This window comes from Aotus nancymaae, unplaced genomic scaffold, assembly GCF_030222135.1.
Source record: "Aotus nancymaae isolate 86718 unplaced genomic scaffold, 86718_ANA_hifiasm-v0.15.2.pri h1tg000108l, whole genome shotgun sequence".
NCBI lineage: Eukaryota > Metazoa > Chordata > Mammalia > Primates > Aotidae > Aotus > Aotus nancymaae.
In genome coordinates this window covers 18,178,899-18,202,753 of record NW_026988523.1, presented here as the reverse complement: position 1 = coordinate 18,202,753, position 23,855 = coordinate 18,178,899, and the positions used below count along the sequence as shown (strand labels likewise).

At 38.0% G+C, this 23,855-nt stretch overlaps 1 protein-coding gene across 3 annotated transcripts in view; it reads right to left on the bottom strand.

Annotated features, from left to right (window-relative positions):
- Positions 1-23,855, bottom strand: part of HMCN1 (hemicentin 1) — a 443,485-nt gene that overhangs the window by 18,121 nt on the left and 401,509 nt on the right. For 2 of the 3 annotated variants that reach the window (XM_012444401.2, XM_064370607.1), the window contains exons 90-102: positions 21,949-22,119; positions 21,598-21,768; positions 20,740-20,910; positions 20,399-20,569; positions 14,829-14,978; positions 14,400-14,537; positions 13,169-13,290; positions 12,326-12,563; positions 7,885-7,947; positions 6,762-6,881; positions 5,803-5,937; positions 1,447-1,560; positions 572-697 (exon numbers count right to left, since the gene is read on the bottom strand). In XM_012444401.2, coding sequence (XP_012299824.2) covers positions 572-697; positions 1,447-1,560; positions 5,803-5,937; positions 6,762-6,881; positions 7,885-7,947; positions 12,326-12,563; positions 13,169-13,290; positions 14,400-14,537; positions 14,829-14,978; positions 20,399-20,569; positions 20,740-20,910; positions 21,598-21,768; positions 21,949-22,119 — 1,890 coding nt within the window. The remainder of the gene's footprint in view (positions 1-571; positions 698-1,446; positions 1,561-5,802; positions 5,938-6,761; positions 6,882-7,884; positions 7,948-12,325; positions 12,564-13,168; positions 13,291-14,399; positions 14,538-14,828; positions 14,979-20,398; positions 20,570-20,739; positions 20,911-21,597; positions 21,769-21,948; positions 22,120-23,855) is intronic. The other variant, XM_064370606.1, reaches the window with a different exon arrangement.

Below are 23,855 nucleotides of genomic sequence, written 5' to 3'. Positions count from 1 at the left end.
CGGGTAGGCTGGTACAGAATCGCCATACACAGAACAAACGTAGGGAGAAATGTAATTTACGTTTTTGTCTGGTCATTAATGTGACTTCTGCTAACTCAGCAGATGCAGAATAGACAGGCAAAGTGTAAATTTTGGCTAAATTATAATTTGTTTGGTCATGGATTTGACAGTTAAAGAATATGTAGTACCAAAATAATTATATTTTGAATTATAATAAATCTCTACAAATATTTTTCTTACCCTTTATGAAATTCTTAACATATATGCTAAATTCATGTTAGAAATTATGTGAGATAGTATCAATGCTGTGGATATTAAACTACGTAAACCAAACGTTTAATTGATGGGAGCTCAAAGTGGTCATAGGTTTTCATAGCAAGCGTCCATTTCCGGGAATAGTCATGACCCTGGGACCCAGAGCTCAATTATCCTAGAAGTTGGGAGTACTTATGGAAAAGAAAGATTTCCTTGTTAGCTTAAATTTACTGTAATCATTAGTTTCAAAATGAATGTCTTACTTGACTCATTGATGGTAAACTGACATCAGTCACAGAAACAGCCAGACACTCACCAATACAGCTTCCGTTTTCTGCCTTGGTCATTCCATTTGGACAAAGATCAATGCACTTATAGCCACCACGGGTGTTCTTACAGTGCTGATCTGGTCTGCATACATTCTGTCTACACTCATTCACATCTTGATAAAAGAACAAAGGTAATGTAGATTGAAAAAATGATTTATTCCACTTTTCCAGAAATATCATACTTTTGGATTTTAGGGATTAAAAATATATATATATATATAGGATTTAGGAATATTATATATATGAATATATATATTATATATATGTATTAACATCCCTATATTATATATATATTCATTGCATAATCATTGTATAAGGTTAAAGTGCTTAAATTCAACAATGTATGTAACACACTTTAAAACAGAATAAAAATCAAAAACAAAAACAAAACATTGCTTTGCAGAGCAGATAGCCATACCAACAATTTCCTCCTCCTAGAAAAATAAAATATACACTATATTAACTTATATATACATATGTGCATATACAAATGTATATATGTACAAGTGTATACATATATGTATACAAATGTATACACACATATGTATATGTAACATGTATGTATACAAGTGTATACATATCTGTATATACTTTCACAAAAAGTATACCTATGTGTATATATACATATATGTATATAATACTTTTGCAAAAAATAGGAAATGTTATGAAGAATCAGTATGTAATTAGAAAAACTCATAAAACATAGCATTTGTCATTTTTGTTTTGCATGGATTACATACATGATGCATGCTTGATATCCTATATATGACTCAGTACCAAGACACAGCTTATGCATTTAGATCAGACATCATTAAGAAGTTATAGAAGTGTCATTCCTTTAAATTCAAAGCCCTTTTCTTACCCATGCATTTTCTGCCTTTGAGCTGATACCCAGGTTCACATCCACAGTGGAAACTTCCTATGACATTGAAACAGCGCTGGTGACAGGGGCTGGATTCTTGACATTCATTAATATCTGTTAAATAAAATAAAAGTTTCATTATATGCTACTAGGAAACCTGAGTTAATTTACCCCAAATGTTTATCCTTTTAATGATCTTGGTCATTACCACGTTTAAGATCTTCTCTAAAACCTATCCAACATATTTGCACTAATGTGATCTGCTAAATACTTGATAGAATTAATTGCTGGATAGGGTATCTCTCTTCAAGACTATTAAAAGTAGATATCTGGTAATGATACAGAATTATGTTAATGAAACACTCCTCTACTTTAAGTGTTTTGCCATGTGGCTCTCACTCCTGTTTCTAGGAGGTTTCAGTCCTGGAATGTTACTGACAGACTGGGATACTGAAGACAGAGGAAAAAACCCAACACCACTAAGGTCTTTTGCAACTGACCTTTCTTCCCCCTTCTTGCTGCTATTAGCCTTGTGCAGGTCTTTATCACCTTATGCCTGACGGCATTAACATCAGCATTTCTCCTCATTTACAGTCACTGCAAAATTGTACTTCCCAAACACCATCTGGGTCATAGTGTAGCAAAAACAGTGTGCAGGCATGAGCTCCTCAAATTCTTGGGCACTTGCCTGTGGTTTTGTACTTTGTTTCCTTTCCTTCCCTACAGTCCCAGAGGGAGAAAGCCCTCTTCTCCCACTGAAGAAAAGTCCCTCTATTTCAGCTTTTGAGCTCTGCAGCCCATTTTCCCCTTCCTCACTAAGATGAGGACTGTGGTCCCTCAATCATTCCCTCCCTCTATGCATTTTAAAAGTCCTTCCAATCTATCATAGATGAGCCTTTGGGTTGGTTCCATGTCTTGGCTTTTGTGAATAGTGCTGCAATAAACATATGTGTGCATGTTTCCTTATAGTAGAATGATTTATAATCCTTTGGGTATATATCCAATACTGAGATTGCTGGGTCAAATGGGATTTCTGGTTCTAGATCCTTGAGGAATCACCACACTGTCTTCCATAATGGTTGAAATAATTTACACTTTCACCAACGGTGTAAAAGTATTCCTGTTTCTCTACATCCTCTCTAGCATCTGTTGTTTACTGACTTTTTAATGATCGCTATTCTAACTGGCGTGAGATGGTATCTGATTGTGGTTTTGATTTGCATTTCTCTAATGTCCAGTGATGATGAGCTTTTTTCCATATGTTTGTTGGCTGCACAAATGTCTTCTTTTGAGAACTGTCTGTTCATCTCCTTCACCCACTTTTTGATGGGGTTTTTTTCTGGTAAATTTAAGTTCCTTGTAGATTCTGGATATTAGCCCTTTGTCAGATGGACAGATTGCAAAACTTTTCTCCCATTCTGTAGGTTGTCTGTTCACTCTGATGATAGTTTCTTTTGTTGTGCAGAAGCTCTTTAGTTTAATTAGATCCCATTTGTCAATTTTGGCTTTTGTTGCCATTGCTTTTGTGTTTTAGTTATGATGTCTTTGCCCAGATCTATGTCCTGAATGGTATTGCCTAGATTTTCTTCTAGAGTTTTTATGGTTTTAGGTCTTATATTTAAGTCTTTGATCCATCTTGAGTTAATTTTTGTGTAAGGAAGGGGGTCCAGTTTTAGTTTTCTGCATATGGCTAGCCAGTTTTCATAACACTATTAAATAGGGAATCCTTTCCCCATTGCTTGCTTTTGTCAGGTTCATCAAAGATACAATGGTTGTAGATGTGTGGCATTATTTCTGAGGCCTTTGTTCTTTTCCATTGGTCTATATCTCTGTTTTGGTACCAGCACCGTGCTGTTTTGGTTATTGTAGCCTTGTAGTATAGTTTGAAGGCAGGTAGCGTGATGCCTCTAGCTTTGTTCTTTTGCTTAGGATTGTCTTAGCTATATGGGCTCTTTTTTTGGTTCCATAGGAAATTTAAAGTAATTTTTTCTAATTCTGTGAAGAAAGTCAATGGTAGACTGATGGGGATTGCAATGAATCTATAAATTACCTTGGGAAGTATGGCCATTTTCACACTATTGATTCTTCCCATCCATGAGCATGGGATGTTTTTCCATTTGTTTGTGTCCTCTCTTATTTCCTTGAGCAGTGGTTTGTAGTTCTCCTTGAAGAGGTCCTTCACATAAAATGTGGCATATATACACCATAGAATACTATGCCACCATAAAAAAGGATGAGTTCATGTCCTTTGCAGGGACATGAATAAAGCTGAAAATCATCATTCTCAGCAAACTAACACAGGAACAGAAAACCAAACACTGCATGTTCTCACTCTTAAGTGGGAGTTGAACAATGAGAACATATGGAGGGGAACATCACACACCAGGGCCTATCAGGGGGGTGTGGGGGGTTAGGGGAGGGATAGCATTAGGAGAAATACCTAATGTACTTGATGGGTTGATGGGTGCAGCAAACCACGATGGCACGTGTATACCTATGTAACAAACCTGCATGTTCTGCACATGTATCTCAGAACTTAAAATTATAAAAATAAATAATAAAAGTTCTTCCTTCTTATAGTCATGTTTTCCTCTCATAAAAAAATCTTCCCTCTCAGGTCCATACTCATCTCAAGCTCCTGCCACTTCTTTCTTGCTGTATTTCAAGCCCTTCAAAAGAAAAACCACCTTAGTTCGGCTCTTCACTTCCTCACCTTACATTCCAGACCTTGAGATTGCCAGTGTCTCTTATTTTGTACATGTTTCCTATTTTGGATCTTTTAATTTAGCCTCTCAAAATCTACAATGTGTTAACTTACATAAACACAGATGTGATCATATACTCTCTTTTGAGACAGAGTCTCTGTCACCCAGGCTGGAGTGCAATGGCACGATCTCAGCTCACCGCAACCTCTGCCTCCAGGGTTCAGGCAATTCTCCTGCCTCAGCCTTCCAAGTAGCTGGGATTACAGGTGTGATCCACTGTGCCTAACAGTGATCATATACTTTTAAAAGATTTGTCTTAGTGTAGTTTTTTTTTCTTCTTCCTCATCTTTTGCTTGGGCTCCCTTCTCCCTTTTTACCCTTCTTGCACACCAAAGACAAACAACATTAACAAGATAGTATGAATAATAATAGATTTCTTCTGTGTTCACATAAATCTCTCCACCTAAATATATAGATCCATTTCCTTTTTCCTTTGGCTATTGTTTGTTCTTCCAGTTACATGTTCTTTTCTGCAAAATTATATATACCTTCTTATGTCTGGATTTTTCTCATGGATGCACAATGGTTCATGGGTAGATGTACCATGCTTCATTTATTCTGCTATTGGTAGACATGCAGTTTTGGATCTAGTGTCTTTTCCTCTATGAAAAATCCTGATAGTAGCTTTATTTATATTTTCCAAAAACTTGGAGGCAACTAAGATGTCCTTCACTAGGTAGATAAACTGTTCTGTGTCTAGACAATGGAATATTTATTACTCAGCAGTGAAAAGAAATGAACTATCAAGCCATGAAAAGAAGTGGAGGAATCTTAAATGGTACTAAGTGAAAGAATCCAATTTGAAAAGGCTACACAATGTATAATCCCAACTATATGACATTCTGGAAAAGGCAAAACCACGAAGACAGTAACAAGATCAGTGGTTGCCAGAGGTTGAAGGAAACAGAAACGAATTGGTGAAGAACAGAGAATTTTGAGGGCAATGAACTATTCTGTACCACACTATCATGATGGATACATGTCATTATACATTTTTGCAAACTCCTAGAATGTGTAACACCAAGAGAAGCTTAATCTAAGCTAGAGTTTGGGTGATAATGATGTCAGTGTAGATTTATTGACTGTAACACATGTACTGCCCTGGTGTAGGATGTTGATAGTGAGGAAGGCTGTATGTGGAGGGAAGGGGTTATATGGGAATCTATGTCTTTTCTGCTCAATTTTTCTGTTAATCCAAAACTTCTCTAAAAAACAGTCTATTAAAAATATCCTTCAACAAACATTCTGGAAGAAGCTTATGCAATGGAATTTTATGAAATAGATTCTATTGGACTGTGCAGTATGATCTCCTCTCTCAAATGCCAACAAGCAAATGGTTACCGAAAACCACTGTGCTACTCATATTTAAAACAGTTGTGGAATGTATCCGAATAAGAGCTTATCAAGAAGCTCAACTTATAAAACACGTAAAAGGAAGTTCAGGTTTAAGTTCTCCAGAGAGACATCACTGGCTGGATAACTCCTCACTCTCTCCCTTTTATGTGGAGTTTCTCAGAGAGTTAACTTTTGAGGAGTCAAAAGGGGGTCTCATTCTTACTGTGATAAACATAGAAGTCCTCCATTTTTATACCTTGACAACTCAGACCATCAGAGGTTCTTCGAAAGCCAGTTCCACAATGGACCACACAGCGATAGGATCCAATTGTATTGTCACAGTCCTGACCAGCGTGGCAGGTGTGCCTACCCAAAGCACACTCATCAATATCTGCAACAGAGGGAATCATTCAACCGAGGTGAGCTGAACACCCAACCTAAGAACCTGCTGTGAAATAGGGAAACCAACAGCAATGAAGGATACCTGAAAGATCAAGAAGGACTGAAGTTTTTGGTTGAGTCACTTCAGGTGGGCTATATAGCTGACAACTCACAGCAGCATGGTGTGATTAATATCTTCATAGGCTGGCTGATTAATTAGGCCACTTATAAAGTAGGTGGCTTTTAAGAAGTTACTTTGGGCTGGACATGGTGGCTCACACCTGTAATCCCACTACTTTGGGAGGCCGAGGAGGGTGGATCACCTGAGGTCGGGAGTTCGAGACCAGCCTGACCAACATGGAGAAACCCATCTCTCCTAAAAATACAACAAAATTTGCTGGGTGTGGTGGTGCATGCCCATAATCCCAGCTACTTGGGAGGCCGAGGCAGGAGAATCGCTTGAACCTGGGAGCCAGAGGTTGCGGTGAGCCAAGATCGCGTCATTGCACTCAGGCCTGGGTAACAAGGGTGAAACTTCATCTCAAAAAAACAAAAAACAAAAAACAACAACCAAACAAAAAAGAAGTGACTTCTCCCTTCCAAGATCTTGAGTGAGATCCTCCAGGCACCCCTGCCTTGAGAGTGCCCCACATGCAGGCAGCGCGTGCACAGTGTTCCCACCTTCTTACTTTCTCAGCCCAATGGAGACCCTCTCTGTTTGTTGCCAAGGTGTGGGCAGAAGTAGTAGAAAGAAGAGAATGGGTCTATCACTTTTTCTAGGTCAAAGATTGCCTGAACCCCTTGCTTAAATGTGTCTATGAGATTTGTGAATACCTTGGCAAGTTCTTCCATCCGCAGCTATGGTGAGGCCTTGAGGGCAGGAGCAGTAGTAGGTCCCCATGGCATTGTGGCAGGTGTGGGAGCAGGGATTCCCTGCTGCACATTCATCCTCATCTGAAAGAAGAAACAAAAAGGCCCAAATCGGCATGTAAACTCCCGACTCTCTGGGAGTTACTAAAGCCAGTAAAAATAATTGCTTATAGAGGCCAATGAGTTGAATCAAATATAACAGAAAATGCTTTAAGTACCACAAAATGAATTCACTAAATAAAAATAATTTGAGGCATATGAGTTATCCTTGATAGTGAATAGATGTTTAGATTATATCCTAAAACAACAATGATAATAGCTAAAATATATCATCTGTGCTCTAAATGCTTTTTACCTGCCTTAACTCTTTCATCACAGAATTCCTAGGAGATAAGTATTTTTATTACTATCCCCATTTTGCAGAACAAAACTGAGGAACAAAGAAGTTACATACATTGCTTTAGGTCATATAGGTCATGATTGGCAGAGCTGGGATTTGAACCTGGGCAGTCAAAAGACCACCTATTTATCACAAGACTCATTATATTGCCTACCGGTGAAAGAAAAGCACTGTGTATGTAAATGTCAGCTCTCCAAGCCATTTACTTAGTGGTTAACTTATCTGTACCTCTCTTGTACTGGTGCGTTGGTGGGATAAAATTGGTTTAGTCATTAGTCATAGGTCCACAATCCTGCCTGTCCTATGATTAATTTTAGGGTGACTTAGTGTTAGAGGTGGCTCTCTCACACTCATGGCAGTCAAGCCATCAGATGAAGTACAGTGTTGTCTGTCTGCTTACTCCACATCTATGCTTAGTCACTGTCGCTGACACTGCTGGCTGTGGCCAAATTCAGAGAACATGGGCTTTGCAATTAACTTAAATTCAGATGTAGCTCTGCCACTTGATGCTGAGTGATTTTTGGTAGTTTGACTTTTCTACGTCTGTTTCCTTAGCTGTCAAATGGGACATTTACAGAACTGTTGTGATGATTAAAAACCTAGGGAAAGGGCAATAGATATCCATTAAATGCTATCTCATATTGACTTTTTGTTAAAAGAAAACCCTTTATTTATTTCTGTACTTACCAGTGCAAAAAGGTCCAACTGGGTCTAAGGTAAACCCAGAGGGGCACTGATTACTGCGATCTCCTATCATAGAGAGAAAAGTAAAGTTAACTGGCTTATTAGAAGAGTTGCCCCTGGTTTCTTTCCAGTACCATCTTCCCTGGGAAGATATGCCAAAGATGAGACACATGCAAAAATGCAATATGTGAAAATAAGCAGGCATGGAAAATTATTCCAGTTTCTCAACCAAGAAGTACATGAATCACAGTCCAGAGATTGTTGACAAGCTGCCACTGGAAACAGATTTCTTGTGTCAGTTGTTTACATCAATAAAAATTAAATTAAATTATTCTGTGATAACTGTGTATGCCAGGCATTACCACGGGCAAAGTCCTATTCTTCCAGCTGTTACTACTCTGTTTTACTCTAGAATGAGAAATGCTGTTTTTCAAGTGATTTAAAATAATTTGTGCCAGTGAAAAATAGAAACGGTGAAGTTTAAACTCCCTTCTTTTGTGGATCTCCTCCATTTGCAACATTGAACATTGGGGTCAAAATCCCCCATGTGTGACTAAGTGTTTCCCTTTCCATGTAGTCCAAATAAAGGGAAGCAGTCATATTGTGACAGAAACGACTTAAGTTAGATGTAGAAACAGAAAAGCGAACAAGAACAGGTTAGTTAAGAAACTTCTTTCCTGAAAGCATCCAAGTCTTCCTGCTCATGCAGGGCTGGTATTAGGAGAAACATCTAGGGCATACTGCTGAGTGATCACTGCATGGTTACTGTGTGTGTGTGTGTGTGTGTGTGTGTGTCACAATTCAGTTTCCACTTGTTCATACATTCTTTAATCCAACCAGGTATGTTGTGTGGGACACTGTCCTGGGGACATAACCGTGGAAAAAACATGTCATGTAAACCTAATAAATTATTATCTGATGGTAGCTTTAGATTTTTGGTTCTAAATAGGGGAGACATCTTCTCTTAGGTGGAATTTGGGAAGTTTTTTGGGAGATACTTTGGTTGTCATGATGATAAGACTATTAAAATTTAGTGAGTGGGACAGGTCCTGTAGCAGGTTTTACAATATCGCGATGTGTGAGACAGTCCTGCAAGATGATGATTGGTCCCTTGCCTTGCGAGACTTTCATGAAAGTAAGAAAGCTGTAATTAGCTAAGCTTTGAATGTGTCTGCCATATATTAAGCATTTTTCATGAGTTAAATATACAGTGAATTTTCTAGGAATGCAACTTGCATATGAATTGATGGCTGATTGTCTTGTTTCATTCAGAGCATTACTAAGACTTCTTCATGTTTCCAAACTAATCATACTAGGATTCAGCATATATGTTTGAATATACAACTACTTCTTTTTGTCCAAAGATTTTCATACGAAAATATGTTATTATGAATTATTTTCTTTTTAATTTCATATTATAAAGTGTTATTTTGAATCGTTACAATTTTATTTCAAGATAGTAAAAGGCAATTAAATTATGTTTATAATAATGTATGATAATAGTAGAAACTTTGAAAAGTATAAAATTCCCGTAGTCTTGTCACATGGAACAAGATTTTGATGTTTTTCCTTCCAGTCAGTCAATTTTATAAACACATATTAAAAATTAAACTAGGATATACAGACTGATCATTGCCAAGGTTTACTAGTTATAAAAATCATGTGGAAGTCCTATTAAAAATATAGATCCTCTTGTTCCTACTCCTATTAGAATTGGCAAGAAAGAAACCAGAGAATCTGTGTTGAGCCAGTGTAAAGATTTTCTTATAATCCCCCAGGTGTGGGCAACCCAGGTTTGGCTCATACTGTACAGTGCTTTTCAGTTATTATTGTCATGAACATTCCCCTTTGTTACTTATTTACAGTGAGGCTGTCAACACCTGAAATGATGATTAGTACACAGTAGGCACTCAACAAATATTTGTTAAATGAATAAATGAGCCAAATATTTCTTAACAATTTAAGTGATTATTTAAGTGATTATTAGATAGCTGTGCCATAAATTACATATTTGTTTCCTCCTTTGAGAATATTTATTTTTCTATTGTAAATAACACTGGATACAACTTCCTAAGCATTCATCTTTGGCTATTTTTCTGTGGTTTTCACAGGACAGACTCCCAGAATGAGATAACTGAAAAGATATGAACATTTGAAAAGCTATTGGATACACACTGCCTTCCAGAAATTTTGAACCAATTTATCCCCCTGCCAGCAGTGTGTAAGGGTGTTCATTTCTCCATACCTCTATAACAGTGGGCAGTTATCACCCTTGTTCTAGTCAGAAAATGGTAACTCATTGATTTAATTTACATTTCCCTGCTTATTAATGAGGGTAAACAGTTTCTTCACATTTATTTGTCATTATTTACTCTTTTGTGAATTTCCTTTATGCCTTTTTCTACTGAGGGTATTTGCCCCTTTCTGATTTTAAAGCACCTTTGTATGTATTAAGGTTAATCATTGTTGTCAATAACATGTTATGCAAGTATTTTTTCTTGGTGGATATTTTACTTTCTCATTTCACTTTTTTCCTCCCCAGGAAGAAATTTTAGCAATTTGTAGTTAAATTTATATTTTCCTTTATAATTTTTGATACTTTCTGATTTGTTTGTAAAATATATACTTTTTAATTTTTTTAAGAAATTAATTTGATTTTAAAGATGTAAAAATATTTTAAAGAGATTTACTTATATTTGTGAGTTTTCTCGACCAGTAGTTTCCAAAAGCCAGACTGCAGACCACATGTATTAGAATCATCTAGAGTCTGTGTTAAAAATACAAACTCCCAGGCCCCCTACCATGGACTTGTTAAACCAAAAATCTTTGTGCCCAGAAATCTGAACTTTCATCAAGCTCTCCAGAAGTTTCTAATTTTACTGTAACCATACTTAGCTCTCATCTAGACCCAACATAGTTTGCTAGTTGAGCTATCAGAATGCAAGCTTGCCCCCTAATGGTTGCTCAAAAACAAATTGTAAGTAAGTACACAATTCTTACAATTCACAAGAACTATGTCAATAACCATGACACACACATATCGGATGTAATTCATGGGGTCACAGTGTCTAAGGATAGTAAGGGGTCTTAAAGGTCATACAGTGTGTTTAGTTATATTACGGGACTTGGATCCCCCAACAAACACACTTAAAGATGCCACAAAGACCTTTAAGCAGTTTTAGGCTTGGAAAAAGTTAGTGTACGTGACTTTTCAGAAATCATTTCAATTCATCTAGTTCCAGATGGTAGAAATTCACTTATTTGTGCCTAGTTATCATCTTTTTTTAATTAGATGATAGAGTATTGAAAAAAGTAGAAACAGAAATTAGATTTGAAAAGCAGGCATCATTGAGGAAAGAAAATGTAACTCTTCCTTCTGGTAGCTCATTTCTTTTATTCAAGCGGCATGACACGCATGGCAATAGATGAGGTAGTGGTGGCAATGGTGTGTCACTGGCTATGAGACTTCATGAATCAATCTGTGATTACCTCAAAAAATGTGTGCTTGTATGTTCAGATTACTACGATCTCAAATTTTATGAAGCAGTTTGATACGAGCTGAAGAAGAAAATGGTCATAAGTATGACTGATGGAAACAAGAGTAAACAAACACTGAAAACAAATTTTTAGTGTATCTGCTAAACGTGATAAAATAGTGATGTTTAAAATTTACTTGGCTCTATTTTAGGAAAGCTGGCCCACAGCAAAACACATTCACCAGGTCAATGTAAATCCTTTTAAGTGAACTCAAGGGAGCCTAAAGTCACATAAACACTAAATACCTAACATGACTACATGCAAAAATCATCCCAGCATTAAAATGCCACAGAATATGGAATGTTAATTGCTGTGGTGGCTCTTATGACTGAAAAGGGAATCTCAGACAGACACATCAAAGAACCACACGGCAGAGACGGACTGCTTAGATCAAGGGTTGCAGAACCATGCTTAGAAAATGAAAAGCAGTTCAAAAATTATAGCTTCCAGGAACAAGAAATGACAGTTGGAATCCTGATTATTGCTGCACGGTTTTAAAAAGCTGCTTTTAAAATATAGAAATTCTTTTTGACTAGGTTAAGACATACCTTTGCATTATGTTTCAGGAATTAAAAAAATTTCTTGACAAATATAAAATTCAAAACAACAAATGGACTTTATCATTTGAAGAAAAAGCATTTGGACACATATGTGTTTTTAACCCTCTCTGCACACATAGAATAGAACAGCAATCCCAATATATAGTATGAAGAAGTATAATAGTAAAATAAATGTACTGGAACTCCAATTGGGTTGGCTTTTCCAGAGGGCTTTACTTAACAACACACATGAAAACCCTGATACCATCATGTTAGACGTAGGCCTCAATGGCCTTATTTTGAATTTTTTTTTTTACCCTTTAGACTAGATGGCATAAAAATTTGGATTTTTCCTTGAATCAAATTACCTTTGGATATTGAAGCATGAATCTTAAAACCTAGTGTCTCTTCCAACTGGTTATAGTCAGATTCCACAGAGGATGCATGAAGTGTTTCAACCAAGAAAGGCATTCTTCCCCGTGCCTGATCGTAGAATACGGTGTGGTTCCATGTGTATGGGATGCTGATGCCATCAATGGTGAACAGCCGGGTTGAGTAGGCGTACAGCTGCCCAGGACCTGTTTGAATGTAGTCCTCTGTGTAATCCTAAGGAGAAAAATGTGGATTCGAGGATCAGTATGGCTCCTGCTATTTTTTTTGTCCCCTTAAGGGGACCATGAAATGCAGAATGAGGGGGAAAAAGGATTAGGGGCTAAAAATACACACTTCTTATAATAACTGTGCAGTAGTGTTCAGGAAATAACAAAGTTTGAACTCTTTAATTATAACATAGTTTCATAATTTTGCTGTCATAAATTTCAGTTTAATAAGAGACTCAAAGTTGTAGGTCATGAACAAAGATGGGAAAGAGCGACTGCTATCCTTTAATTTCTGAAATATTTTAGGGATAATACACAAAAACATTTATGTAAGAATTACTACCCTCTTTGTCTAAAGAAAATTAAACAAATATCTTACATCAAGTATTTGATCTTGGTCTTGACAGGGAGGGTGGTAAAACCACTAAGAGAGTTTGTAAAAACTTGTCCCTGAAGATTTTTAAACAAAAATCAGATAGTTATTATAACCTCAGTAGTTTGGACATTTCCCCAACGAAGTGAACAAGTTATCCGTGCTCATTCTATGGACCTTTGACTCATACTCATCATTACTCTAACAAGCAGCAAAGACAAGTTATCCTGGCATTTTACCTTTACAGTGACTTCAGCAGGTGTCTGAAGCTGTAGGACATAGCCACTCACAACAACATCTAGCAGCAAAGCACCATCGGAATCCAAGCCCCGGGCAATATGAGTCATCCGCAAGATTTCTCCTGGAATTACAATGCATTCATTTTGACAGCAAAAAATATACGGTTTGTGTAAGCACAGAGCAGATTTACCTTACATACCAGTTTAGCTATGTTATTGGAGTTCAAACTTGAGTAAGTACAGATGATGAGAACTGAATTAGCACTTAGCATCCAGATTAAAGAGTTAACGTTTACTGAATTAAGTTTTTTTTTTTTTTTTAACATTTCTTTTTATGTAGCAAAAATGTAGCATAAGGTTTCATGAATTTTATCCTTTAAATTCACAGGCAATGACAAAGCAGCCTTATAAAAATGGATTTTCTGTGACTGGCAAGAACCACTAGTCTGGCCACAGTGCTTTGTTCTTTCTGATGCTTCAAAAAGTAGCAAAGGACATCTTAGTAAACGGATGAAAAGATCCCCTTGTCTTCTCCACTGATTGAATGCTGATTAAAGATAAGCCCTCCTCAAGCCCTTCTTCCTTAAAGGTCACTGCATTGAGGCTGACCAACTACGAAGAGGCTTGAAATGGAGCTCTCTAAACATCTGTATGCACATGGAAAGGGTCATGAATAGCTAACTCATATTCCTTAGGACTAGGGATAAGGGAAAAGCCTTTAGGTGTGCTTGTTTTTGTGTCTATCTTTTTCATAAAGGATTGCTATAAAGTACCCTAATTGAATTTTGGTTTAAAGACAAAGGTCTTTAGTAACAGTAACTCATTTTCCTTCTTTAACTCATAATCCACATTTACATTGGCCCCTAGGTCACTTTCAGTGTAAACTGCATTATCTAAGGACACTGTCCTGTCTTGGTTTTAGAGTGAGGGTCTATCAAGTTCTTCATAGGATTTAAAGAGAAAATATTTTTAAAAAGAGAAGCAAAGAGGAGAGGAGAAAAACGTTTAGGGTATAAAAATACTGCTTGAGAACACATGGCCTCTTATGATCGTATGCTAGTACAAGTTTAAAGGAAAATATGAAATTGCTTTTTATCACTTATGATAAGGTTGCATCCAAAAGTTTCAGATAATTCTCTGTGGGAACATGTGTTTCTCTTAACCACCAATGATTAAGAAATTTTGGTAATCACTTTTTAACAATAGAATATTAAATTCAGCTAACACTAACCAGTTGCAAATTCCACTTGAGTTTCTCTTTTGAAGACTGCATTGGTGAGGGTAAAGCCATTGACTGCTTCTCCCATTTCCTTTGCTGTTGTCCAATAAATGGGATTTAGAATAGAAACTATCTTTCTCATTGCTGAACCTAAAGAAAAAAAAGGATAAATGAGGCCATGGCAAAATTTTTACTGTCTATTTTATTGTCTTCATAGCACATTATTCACAAGGATGAATTCTAAATAATGTTGAATACCAGAAACAAATACCAGTACCTCATGTATCTTTAAAAGCTTACCATTGGAATAGAGCTAAGGATTATTATACTTATGACTCAGTAGTAGCATTCTCTAGAACCTTAACTGGAAGTAATAAGATGAAGAATAATATATGTTTTTAAAAAGAGGCTTATGAACAACTTCTGTAAGCAAAGACTCACCAAGCCTGCGAGGTACATTGGTAATTTTGGCCTGTATTACTCTAGTGTCAGAGTTAGGGCTATCAGTTATTGTGGCATTAAGGAAAGCAATTCCAAATTCAACATCGTTAATATTTCCAATAACACTTCCTCTGGCTCGCTGGGGCCCACCTATTGGGGGAAGAAAAAACATTCCTGGATAACGATGCAATTTCATCAACATTACATGGGAGAAAAGAAGGCCAGTATTCAGAGATGCTACAAATCTTCTCTCAAACATCAAAAAGGTCATATGACATCTGAATTTAATAGTGAAATAAATAAGCTTTTAAAACATTCTACTTTCACGTAACACCCATCCTCCCCCATAAATCTAGGATTCTTCCAATCTCTGCACATCATAGTGTTATTAATATTTCATAAGCCAAAGAATACAGTGTCCAGTTCCCAAACTAAAAATAAAGAATGTGTGTGTTGGTGGTGATGAAATGATATTTACAATGAGAGTTTATTGAGCATGTCATGCATGATAGTAAACGTAATATGAGTTAACTCCTTTAATCCTATCAAAAATTCTATAAGGCAGCTTTACATAGCCATAGTTTGCAGACTAGAAAAATAAGTTTGGAGGAATTAAGCAACTTTCCCATCATTACATAGCTAGAAAGTGGTGGAAGGAGAATCTGAATGCAGATCTGCTTGGCATCAAACCCTATGTTCTTTTATTTATTGCCTCCTTCATGAGAACATCCAGGAAAAGGAGAGACTTCAACAACAAAACAGCCTCTAGGTCACTGCCAATGTAAACGTGGATTATCTAAGAACGTTGTTCAGTCTTGGTTTTAGAGTGAGGGTTTATGAAGTTCCTCATAGTACAACTATATTGAAAGATGCTTAACTTGAGAGATACTGTGCTTTTGCCAGTGCTATAAAATTCACACCAAGGTAATCTGGTTGCAAAACAATTACACGTTTTTTAAAAAGTGTCTCAACATTAATTTAATGCCTTCTTTCCATTATTCAACAAAATGATTGGTGACTAGCACAGAATAGGTGGTTAATGAATGTTTTTCAAAATGAATTTCATGCTTTGACAAGCGAGGGCAACATACTGGGAAGAAGCTGATAGTCAGATTCATAAATATTATTCAACATCTTTAAATATATTTTAAAGCAATCACTAGGTATTTCAGATACTGTTATCATGCACAGGCTTATTTAGTTTTATCATACTTTGCTTCATTGCCCATTGAAGACACTGCGGTTCTTACAAATTGAAGGTTTGTGGCAACCCTGTGATGAGAAAGTCTATTGGTACCATTTTTGCAACAGCCCATGCTTACTTTGTGTTTCTGTGTCACATTTTGGTAATTCTTGCAATATTTCAAACTTTCTCATTATTATTATATCTCTTATGTTGTTCTGTGATCAGTGATCTTTGATGTTACCATTGTAATTGTTTTCGGGTTTCATGAACTGTACCCATATGAGATGGTGAACTGAATCAGTGTTTTGTGTGTTCTGACTGCTCCATCAGCCACCAGTTATTGCCCTTTCTTCCTCTCCTCGAGCCGCCCTATTCCCTAAGACACAATATTAAAACTAGGCCGATTATTAACCCTACAGTGGTCTTTAAGTGTTCAAGTGAAAGGAAGAGTCTCATGTTTCTCACTTTAAATCAAAAGCTGCAAATTGTTAAGCTTAGTGAGGCAGGCATGTAGAAAATTGATGCAGGCCAAAAGCTAGGCTTCTTGCCGCAAAGAGTTAGCCAAGTTGTGAATGCAAAGGAAGAAGTCTTGAAGAAAATTGAAAGTGCTACTCCAGTGAACACACAAATGATTAGAAAGTGAAGCAACCTTGTTTTTAATATGGAGAAAGTCTGAGTGGTTTGAATAAAAGTCAAACCAGCCACAATGTTCCCTTAAGCCAAAGCCCAATCCAGAGTAAGGCCCTAACTCTCTTTAATTCCACGAAGTTTGAGGGAGATAAGGAAGCTGCAGAAGACAAGAGGCTTAGGGACCGAAGCCATTTAAATAACATAAAAGTGCAAGGTAGAACAGCACATGCTGATGCAGAAACTGTAGCCAATTATCCATAGTTAGCTAAGTTATCGATAGAGGGGGCTACACTAAACAACAGATTTTCAACGTAGACAAAATGATCTTCTCTTGGAAGAAGATGCCAGCTAGAGAGGAAATCAGTGCCTGGCTTCAAAGCTCCAAAGAACAAGCGGACTGTCTTGTTAAGGGCTTACGAAGTTGGTGACGTTAAGCTGAGGTCAATGCTCATTGCAAAAGTCCTAGGGCCCGTAAGAATCACGCTAAATCTATTCTGCTTCTGTGCTATAAATGAAACAACAAAGCCTGGGTAACAGCACGTCTGTTTCTAGCACTGTTCACTAAATATTTTAAGCCCATTTTTGAGACCTAATGCTCAGGGAAAAAAAAGATTCCTTTCAAAATATTACTGCCCATTGACAATGTGACTGTTCCCTGCAGAGGTCTAATGGAAATGTACAAGGAGATAAATGTTGCTTTCATGCCTGCTAATACAGCATCCATTCTGCAGCCATGGATCAAGGAGTAGTTTTAACTTTTAAGACTTATTATTTAAGAAATACATTTTATAGGCCAGGTGCTCGTGGCTCATGCCTATGATCCCAGCTCTTTGGGAGGCCGAGGCCAGTGGATCACTTGAGGACAGGAGTTCAAGACCAGCCTGGCCAACATGATGAAACCTTGTCTCTACTAAAAAAAGATACAAAAAATTAGCTGGGCATGGTGGTGGGCACTTGTAATCACAGCTACTCGGGAGGCTGAGGCAGGAGAACTGCTTGAACCCAGGAGCCAGAGGTTGCAGTGAGCTGAGATCACGCCACTATACTCCAGCCTGGGCGACAAAGAGACTCTGTCTCAAACAAACAAACACAAAACCCAGAAAAAAATATTTTTTAAGGCTATAGCTACCATAGTGATTCCTTTGATGGATCTGGGCAAAGTAAACAGAAAACCTTCTGGAAAGGATTCATCATTCTAGATCCCATTAAGAACATCTGTGGAAGGAGGTCAAAATACCAACATTAACAGGAGATTGGAAGTTGATTCCACCCATCATAGATAACTTTGAGGGATCAGTTGAGGAATTAACTCCAGAAGTGGTTAAAAGAGCGGGAGAATTAGAAGTATATCCTAAAGATGGGATTGAATTGCTACAATCTTATGATAAAATTTGAATGGATGAGGAGTTGCTTCTTACAGATGAACAAAGAAAACTGTTTCTTGATATGGAACCTACTCCTGGTGAAGATGCTGTGAACACTGTTAAAATGACAACAAAGGATTTAAAATACTGCAGCAATTTAGCTGATAAAGCAGTGGCAGGATTTGAGAGGACTGACTCAAGTTTTGAAAGTTTTACTGTGGGTAAAGTGCTGTTAAACAGTATGGCCCGCTACAGAGAAATCATTCATGAAAGGAAGAATCAACTGAAGTGGCAAATAGCATTCTTGTCTTATTTTAAGAAATTGCCACAGCCACCCTAACCTTCAGCATCTGCCACCCTGATCAATCAGCAGCCATCAACACCAAGGCAAGACCCTCTGCCAGCAAAAAGATTATGACTTGCTGAAGGCTCAGATAATTAGTATTTTTTTTTTTTTAGCAATAAAGCATTTAAAAATTAAGATATGTGCACTGCTTTTTAGAAATAATGCTATTGCATACTTAATAGTACTACAGAATAGTGTAAACATAACTCTTATATGCACTGGGAAACCAAAACCTTCATGTGACTTATGTGACTTATGTGACTTGCTCTATTGCAATATTCACTTCCTTGTGGCGGCCTGGAACTGAATCTGCAATATCTCTGAGGTATGCTTGTATTACATATTGGAGAGAAATACAATTGTATTCAGTCTCAGGAAAATCAGTAAGTATATGCTTTACCCTTTTAATTTACACTACTTTTATTACTAATACTGAGAGAAAACATTTTTTCATGTTGATGCAAACTTTATGGTCTGTATGACATTCGTTTGCCATGAATTGAAGAAAAAAATGGTAAGAAAAAAGACACGAAGCCTGCCTTCACAGAGCTTATGTCTGAATTGTGGGGGGAGGGGAAGCAGTCTAAATCCCACAAATAAATATGAGGCTGGACTGCACTAATGTGCGTGGCATCCACTTTAGAAAAGTTTGAGAAGAAAGTAAAAATAAAGAAGAGACTTAAAGAAAGTTTAAGTTTTAACTAAGCTGGGGAGGGCAGAAGGGCTTTCTCAGGAGGAGGAGTATGTGTCACTCTTTTGGGGTAGTGGCTTGTCACATCTGAGAGAGCAGAAGCAGCAGAGAGCATGGAGAGTACGAAACCATGCTGCAAGATGATGCAGGAAAGCAGAGAGCCAGTCAGGACCGGGTAGGCCATTTTGGTTCTTATCCTTAGTCCTGAGAAGGGAGAAAGGGGAGTCTGAGGACCACTAATTTACTTAGCTCTCTGGGTCATTGATGACATTTTGACCCTGGTTCTCTGTCTCACAGAGGGACTTGAGTCCCAGTGCTCAGCAAACTCCTAGTTCTGAATACCTGAGTGGGATCCCTGAAATTCTCTGCCAGACTCTGCAACCCAAACTGTCGGCCCATTTGTACTTCCTGATGCCACTGGGGCCCTGCTACCACCAGAGGCTGAGCTACAAAATGCACCAACTGAAGCTGACACCATGCCTCAGTTAGAACCTCAAAGTCCTTGCTAGTTAGTCGATATGCTGAACAGTTGTTGAGGGTGGTAGACCCATCAGCTTCCTTTAGCTTGTCATCAGCTTCCTTTAGCTTGTCTAGGGCCTACACATTTTTAAATGTAAATCTCTCACTTTTGATTTTTCAGGAACATTTTATTTCTAAGGAACCTTAAAGCTTTGGAAAGGCTAACTGATATCTTGACACTTCAACAATATAAAACTGTTATTGTTGGTCATCTTATAACCTTTAGAAGCCTGCTGCTGAGAGAAGGTATTTAGTATTAGCTGCAATTTCTTGGAATCCCAGCAAAAAATTATTTCTAAGGCCCATCTTCTGTTACACGGAAGATGTATAGACTTCTCAATTTTTACACCACTTGCTAGATGTGATGCATGACTCAGGCTGCACTTGACACTTGAACTCCCCCATTCTTCTTCCTCTGACTGAACTGATCCTTGCTTTACTGCCCATACTCACGTCCTTCATATTCCCATCCTCAGAGGAACAGCCTCCAATTATGGCATTCTTTAGATCTTTAGCTACTGTCCCACCTTACCTTCAGCCTGCAGTCTCAGCCCAGAGTCTCAGCCCATTTCCCCCCACTCTGCCTCACCCTTTTTCCTGTCAAGGCTTGGACTATATCCTTTTACCAGGAAGCCTGGAAGGGAGAAAGCTTAGGCTAGAACCCAGCCTTGAGTTGATACAGAGCTGTACCAATTAGGAGCAACAAAGTACATTGTTTTTTTTTTTCCGAATTCCTCCTCTCAGGGTTGGCATTGTTCTGTAATTTGTGGCACCTTTCTCTAATTTGTACAAAGGCTCTAAATGTGTTACCAAGGTTCCAGTTTAGTTGCTTACCTGGACATGCTTGTACATTGCATCTGGTCACCTGAGTAGCATCTCCGGGACAGGGCCGGCCACCTTTAGCTGGCACGGGATGATCACACAGCCGCATCCGAGTCTTTTCTCCTCCTCCACAAGAGGCAGAGCACTGGCTCCAACGATGCCAGCTTCCCCAGCTTCCATCCACTGTGAACAACAATGGAACGGTCACAGTTAACAGACTGGCTTCAAAATCTACACTCGGGGTGCCCCTGCCTACACAACTTTCATTTTAAGGGCTGAAGCAATGGGGCTGCCACAATGAGCACTAAGTGAAATGCTTTACTCATTCTACTGCCAGAAATCAAGAGGCTCACCAGGACACATGTCAGTGTTGCACCTCTGGAGCTGGGAGTCTGGTCCCCCACAAGCTCTTCCCCCGTTGGAGGGACGAGGGTTGTCACACGTGCGGTATCGCCGCATCTGCCCTCCATTACATGTCCTGCTGCACGTTCCCCAGCCACTCCAAGGACTCCAGTTACCATGGGCTATGAGACAGAATAATCTGAGATGAAAACAGAGCCCTCAGAATGAGCAGTGCTCAAAATGACATTCATCCAAAAAGTGTGAAAAAGTCTCTGCTCAGCACCTGAAACAAAACATACAAGTCTATAAATAGGCAACTTCCAAAGGAAGACAGTTTAGCTCCGGTTTTGACCAGAAACAAACACATTGCAGTGTTTGTGTGATTCCATTTAATATACACTTATTGAGTCTTAAAATATTCCAGGAGCTGGAGGTATAAATGAGACAGGGTCTCTGCTGTTGATGAGCCAAGACTGTAAAATTCAGATACAATGTCACTCAAATTTCCAGATACCAAGTTGCTGCAAGGGTCTAAAAATCCAGCTTGATGACTGAATTAAGGCAGAGAGCGGCCTACTTGCCTTCTTAAAGGAATCATAAGCATCATGAAGAGCTAGCATGCAAGGGTGCTCTCATTCTTACATTCTGCAGCTAGTCCTATATAGAGCAAGTGAAATAGGATACAGCTCCTGCCCCTATGAATCGAAGACATCTATGGTATTATACAGACACGACAGCAACCTTACAACATGGACATCCTAAATCAAAGGTCAAAGAACCAAGTAACAGAATATTACAGCTTTAAGTAATTAAGATAATAATGAAACTTTATGAAAGTATAATGTTGACTCACTGTTTCCAACACTCACTTGGACAAGGGTCACTATTGCAAAAATCACTCTGGGCATCACTTCCTTCGCATTTCCTTCCTCCATACCGAGGCACGGGGTCGGAGCATTCCCTCGTTCTCTGTCTGGCACCTCCTCCACAGGACACAGAACAGGCACTCCAACTGGCCCAAGTCGCCCACTTGCCATCAACTGGAATAAGGGAAAAACGTACATGCTTTCTGACTACCTAGAAGCCATTGCATTACATCTGGGCATTGTTAGTTTCAGAGATGTTCTTGTGGGCACAGTTAGAATGGGATAGATTCTTATTGCCATGCTACCTAGGTATATGTTAATTTAGTGAAGGTATTAACAGTGTATTTCTCTTACTTGGACAATGTCTTTCATTGCAAACTTGCATCTGTGTTTCTGCTCCGTCACAGTAGGACCCACCAAACTCTGGTGGTGGGTTATCACAAAGTCTCGCTCTTGTCTGAGCACCTTTCCCACAACTTTTGCTGCACGTTCCCCAAGGCTGCCAAGCACTCCATGCTCCATGAACTACAAACACCCCAAAGACAAAGTTTCAAGTCACAGAACCGTGCTTGTTTAAAAACCAAAATTATATAAATAAATTAACTCAGTAATGAGCTAATCAGCCCATAATCTAAGAGAACTGAAACTGAACCAAAGGAAACATAACAAACAATGTTCTTTCTCCTTCTGGTTAGATTTTCAGAGGAATTTGTGTCTATAGGGAAATTCAGAAGGCTTACCAGATGCCAAAATAAATGCTTAAAATCACCCAAAGGAACTATTTTATTACAATTAAATTTACTCAAACTACCATACATAAACACAGTCTGAGTGTTTAAGCCCTAGCTAAGTATTTGTCTGTGTTCTTTGCTCTGGGGAAAGTGGAAGGAACAGGGAGTTTGGGAACAAGGCTGCATAACAGATTGAGATGTGGTTACGGACAACACAAATATTTCCACAAAGATAATTTGGACCCTAGACAGCGAGACCACATCCTTAAGCCTGATTCAGCTTCATGCCTACATATGTACTTGGATTTTCAACAACGTGATGATTTGCACAGCTGTAATTCTTTGAAGAACTTTCTCCATTACATATGTTCATGAATTAAAAGCTCTGAATAACATGCTAACCTGCTTCCTAAACAACATAAAAAGCTGACCAGGAGTTTCCAAGGAGTGATATTAAGGCCTTCCTTTTGGTAACTAACATATTACACCATTGGACACAAGAGTAAAACAACCTTACGTTTTACCAGGTACATGGGCTGAGATTCAACATTATGGCTTTCCTTACATACAGGTGAACACCAGGTCATTTTTGTTTTCAGGGAAATTTCTAGAGGAGGAGCTCATAAAGTATGCCTTCTGGTCACCTGGTGTAACCAAAATATGAGAAAAAATAAGAGCCTCAAAGGCTGAGTGTAAATATTCCCCAGAACAAGTTGAGAACCATGTAATGAAATATCATTTGTCTGCTTTAATTAGAGAAATGCTTTAAAATGCATGTTACGGTTTCTTATAATTAGTGGATTTCTGATTGACTAATTATCCTTGTGCTTTGTAGACAAAAACATGGTCACACAAATCTATTTTAGCCAACAAGAATTTTCACTAAAAAGTGGCTAAACCTCAGAGGAAAGAAGAAAGCCTTTAAATAGATGGCAGATATTCAAAACTACTTCTGTATTATACTCAGGCTGTGGATGCTCATTGTCCTCAAATGTAGACTATATGATTTTAAAAACTCTGAAGTTCCAATTATTTCAATGTATTTTATCTTCAAGGCTGTTGGCTAACAAAAGCCCCAACCTCTTACCATATAATGCCATTTAATATAGATGCATTTTTAATTGGAGGATTAACAATTGGGTAACATTTGTTCATTTAATATCTGTGTCATTTCTATTCATATAAATACAGGTTTTCAGCTAAAGACCTTTTTGTTTTTATTTTTTAACCAATATGGAAAATCTTAACTAGAATTGGACTTCAAGACATATAATGTTGGGAAGTTCAAGTGTTTCTTTTATAAAAATGGAATGATAGCAAGAAAAAAGGAATAATGGTAATATAAACTGGAGAAGGCATAAAACATCATGCTATCTAGACAGAAAAAAACAAGAACTAAAAACTGAACTACCATTCATCCCAGTAATCCAACTATGGGTATAAGCCCAAAGCAATATAAATTGTTCTGCCATAAAGACACATGCATGTGTGTGTTCATTAAGCTCTATTTGGAATAGCAAAGACAGAAGC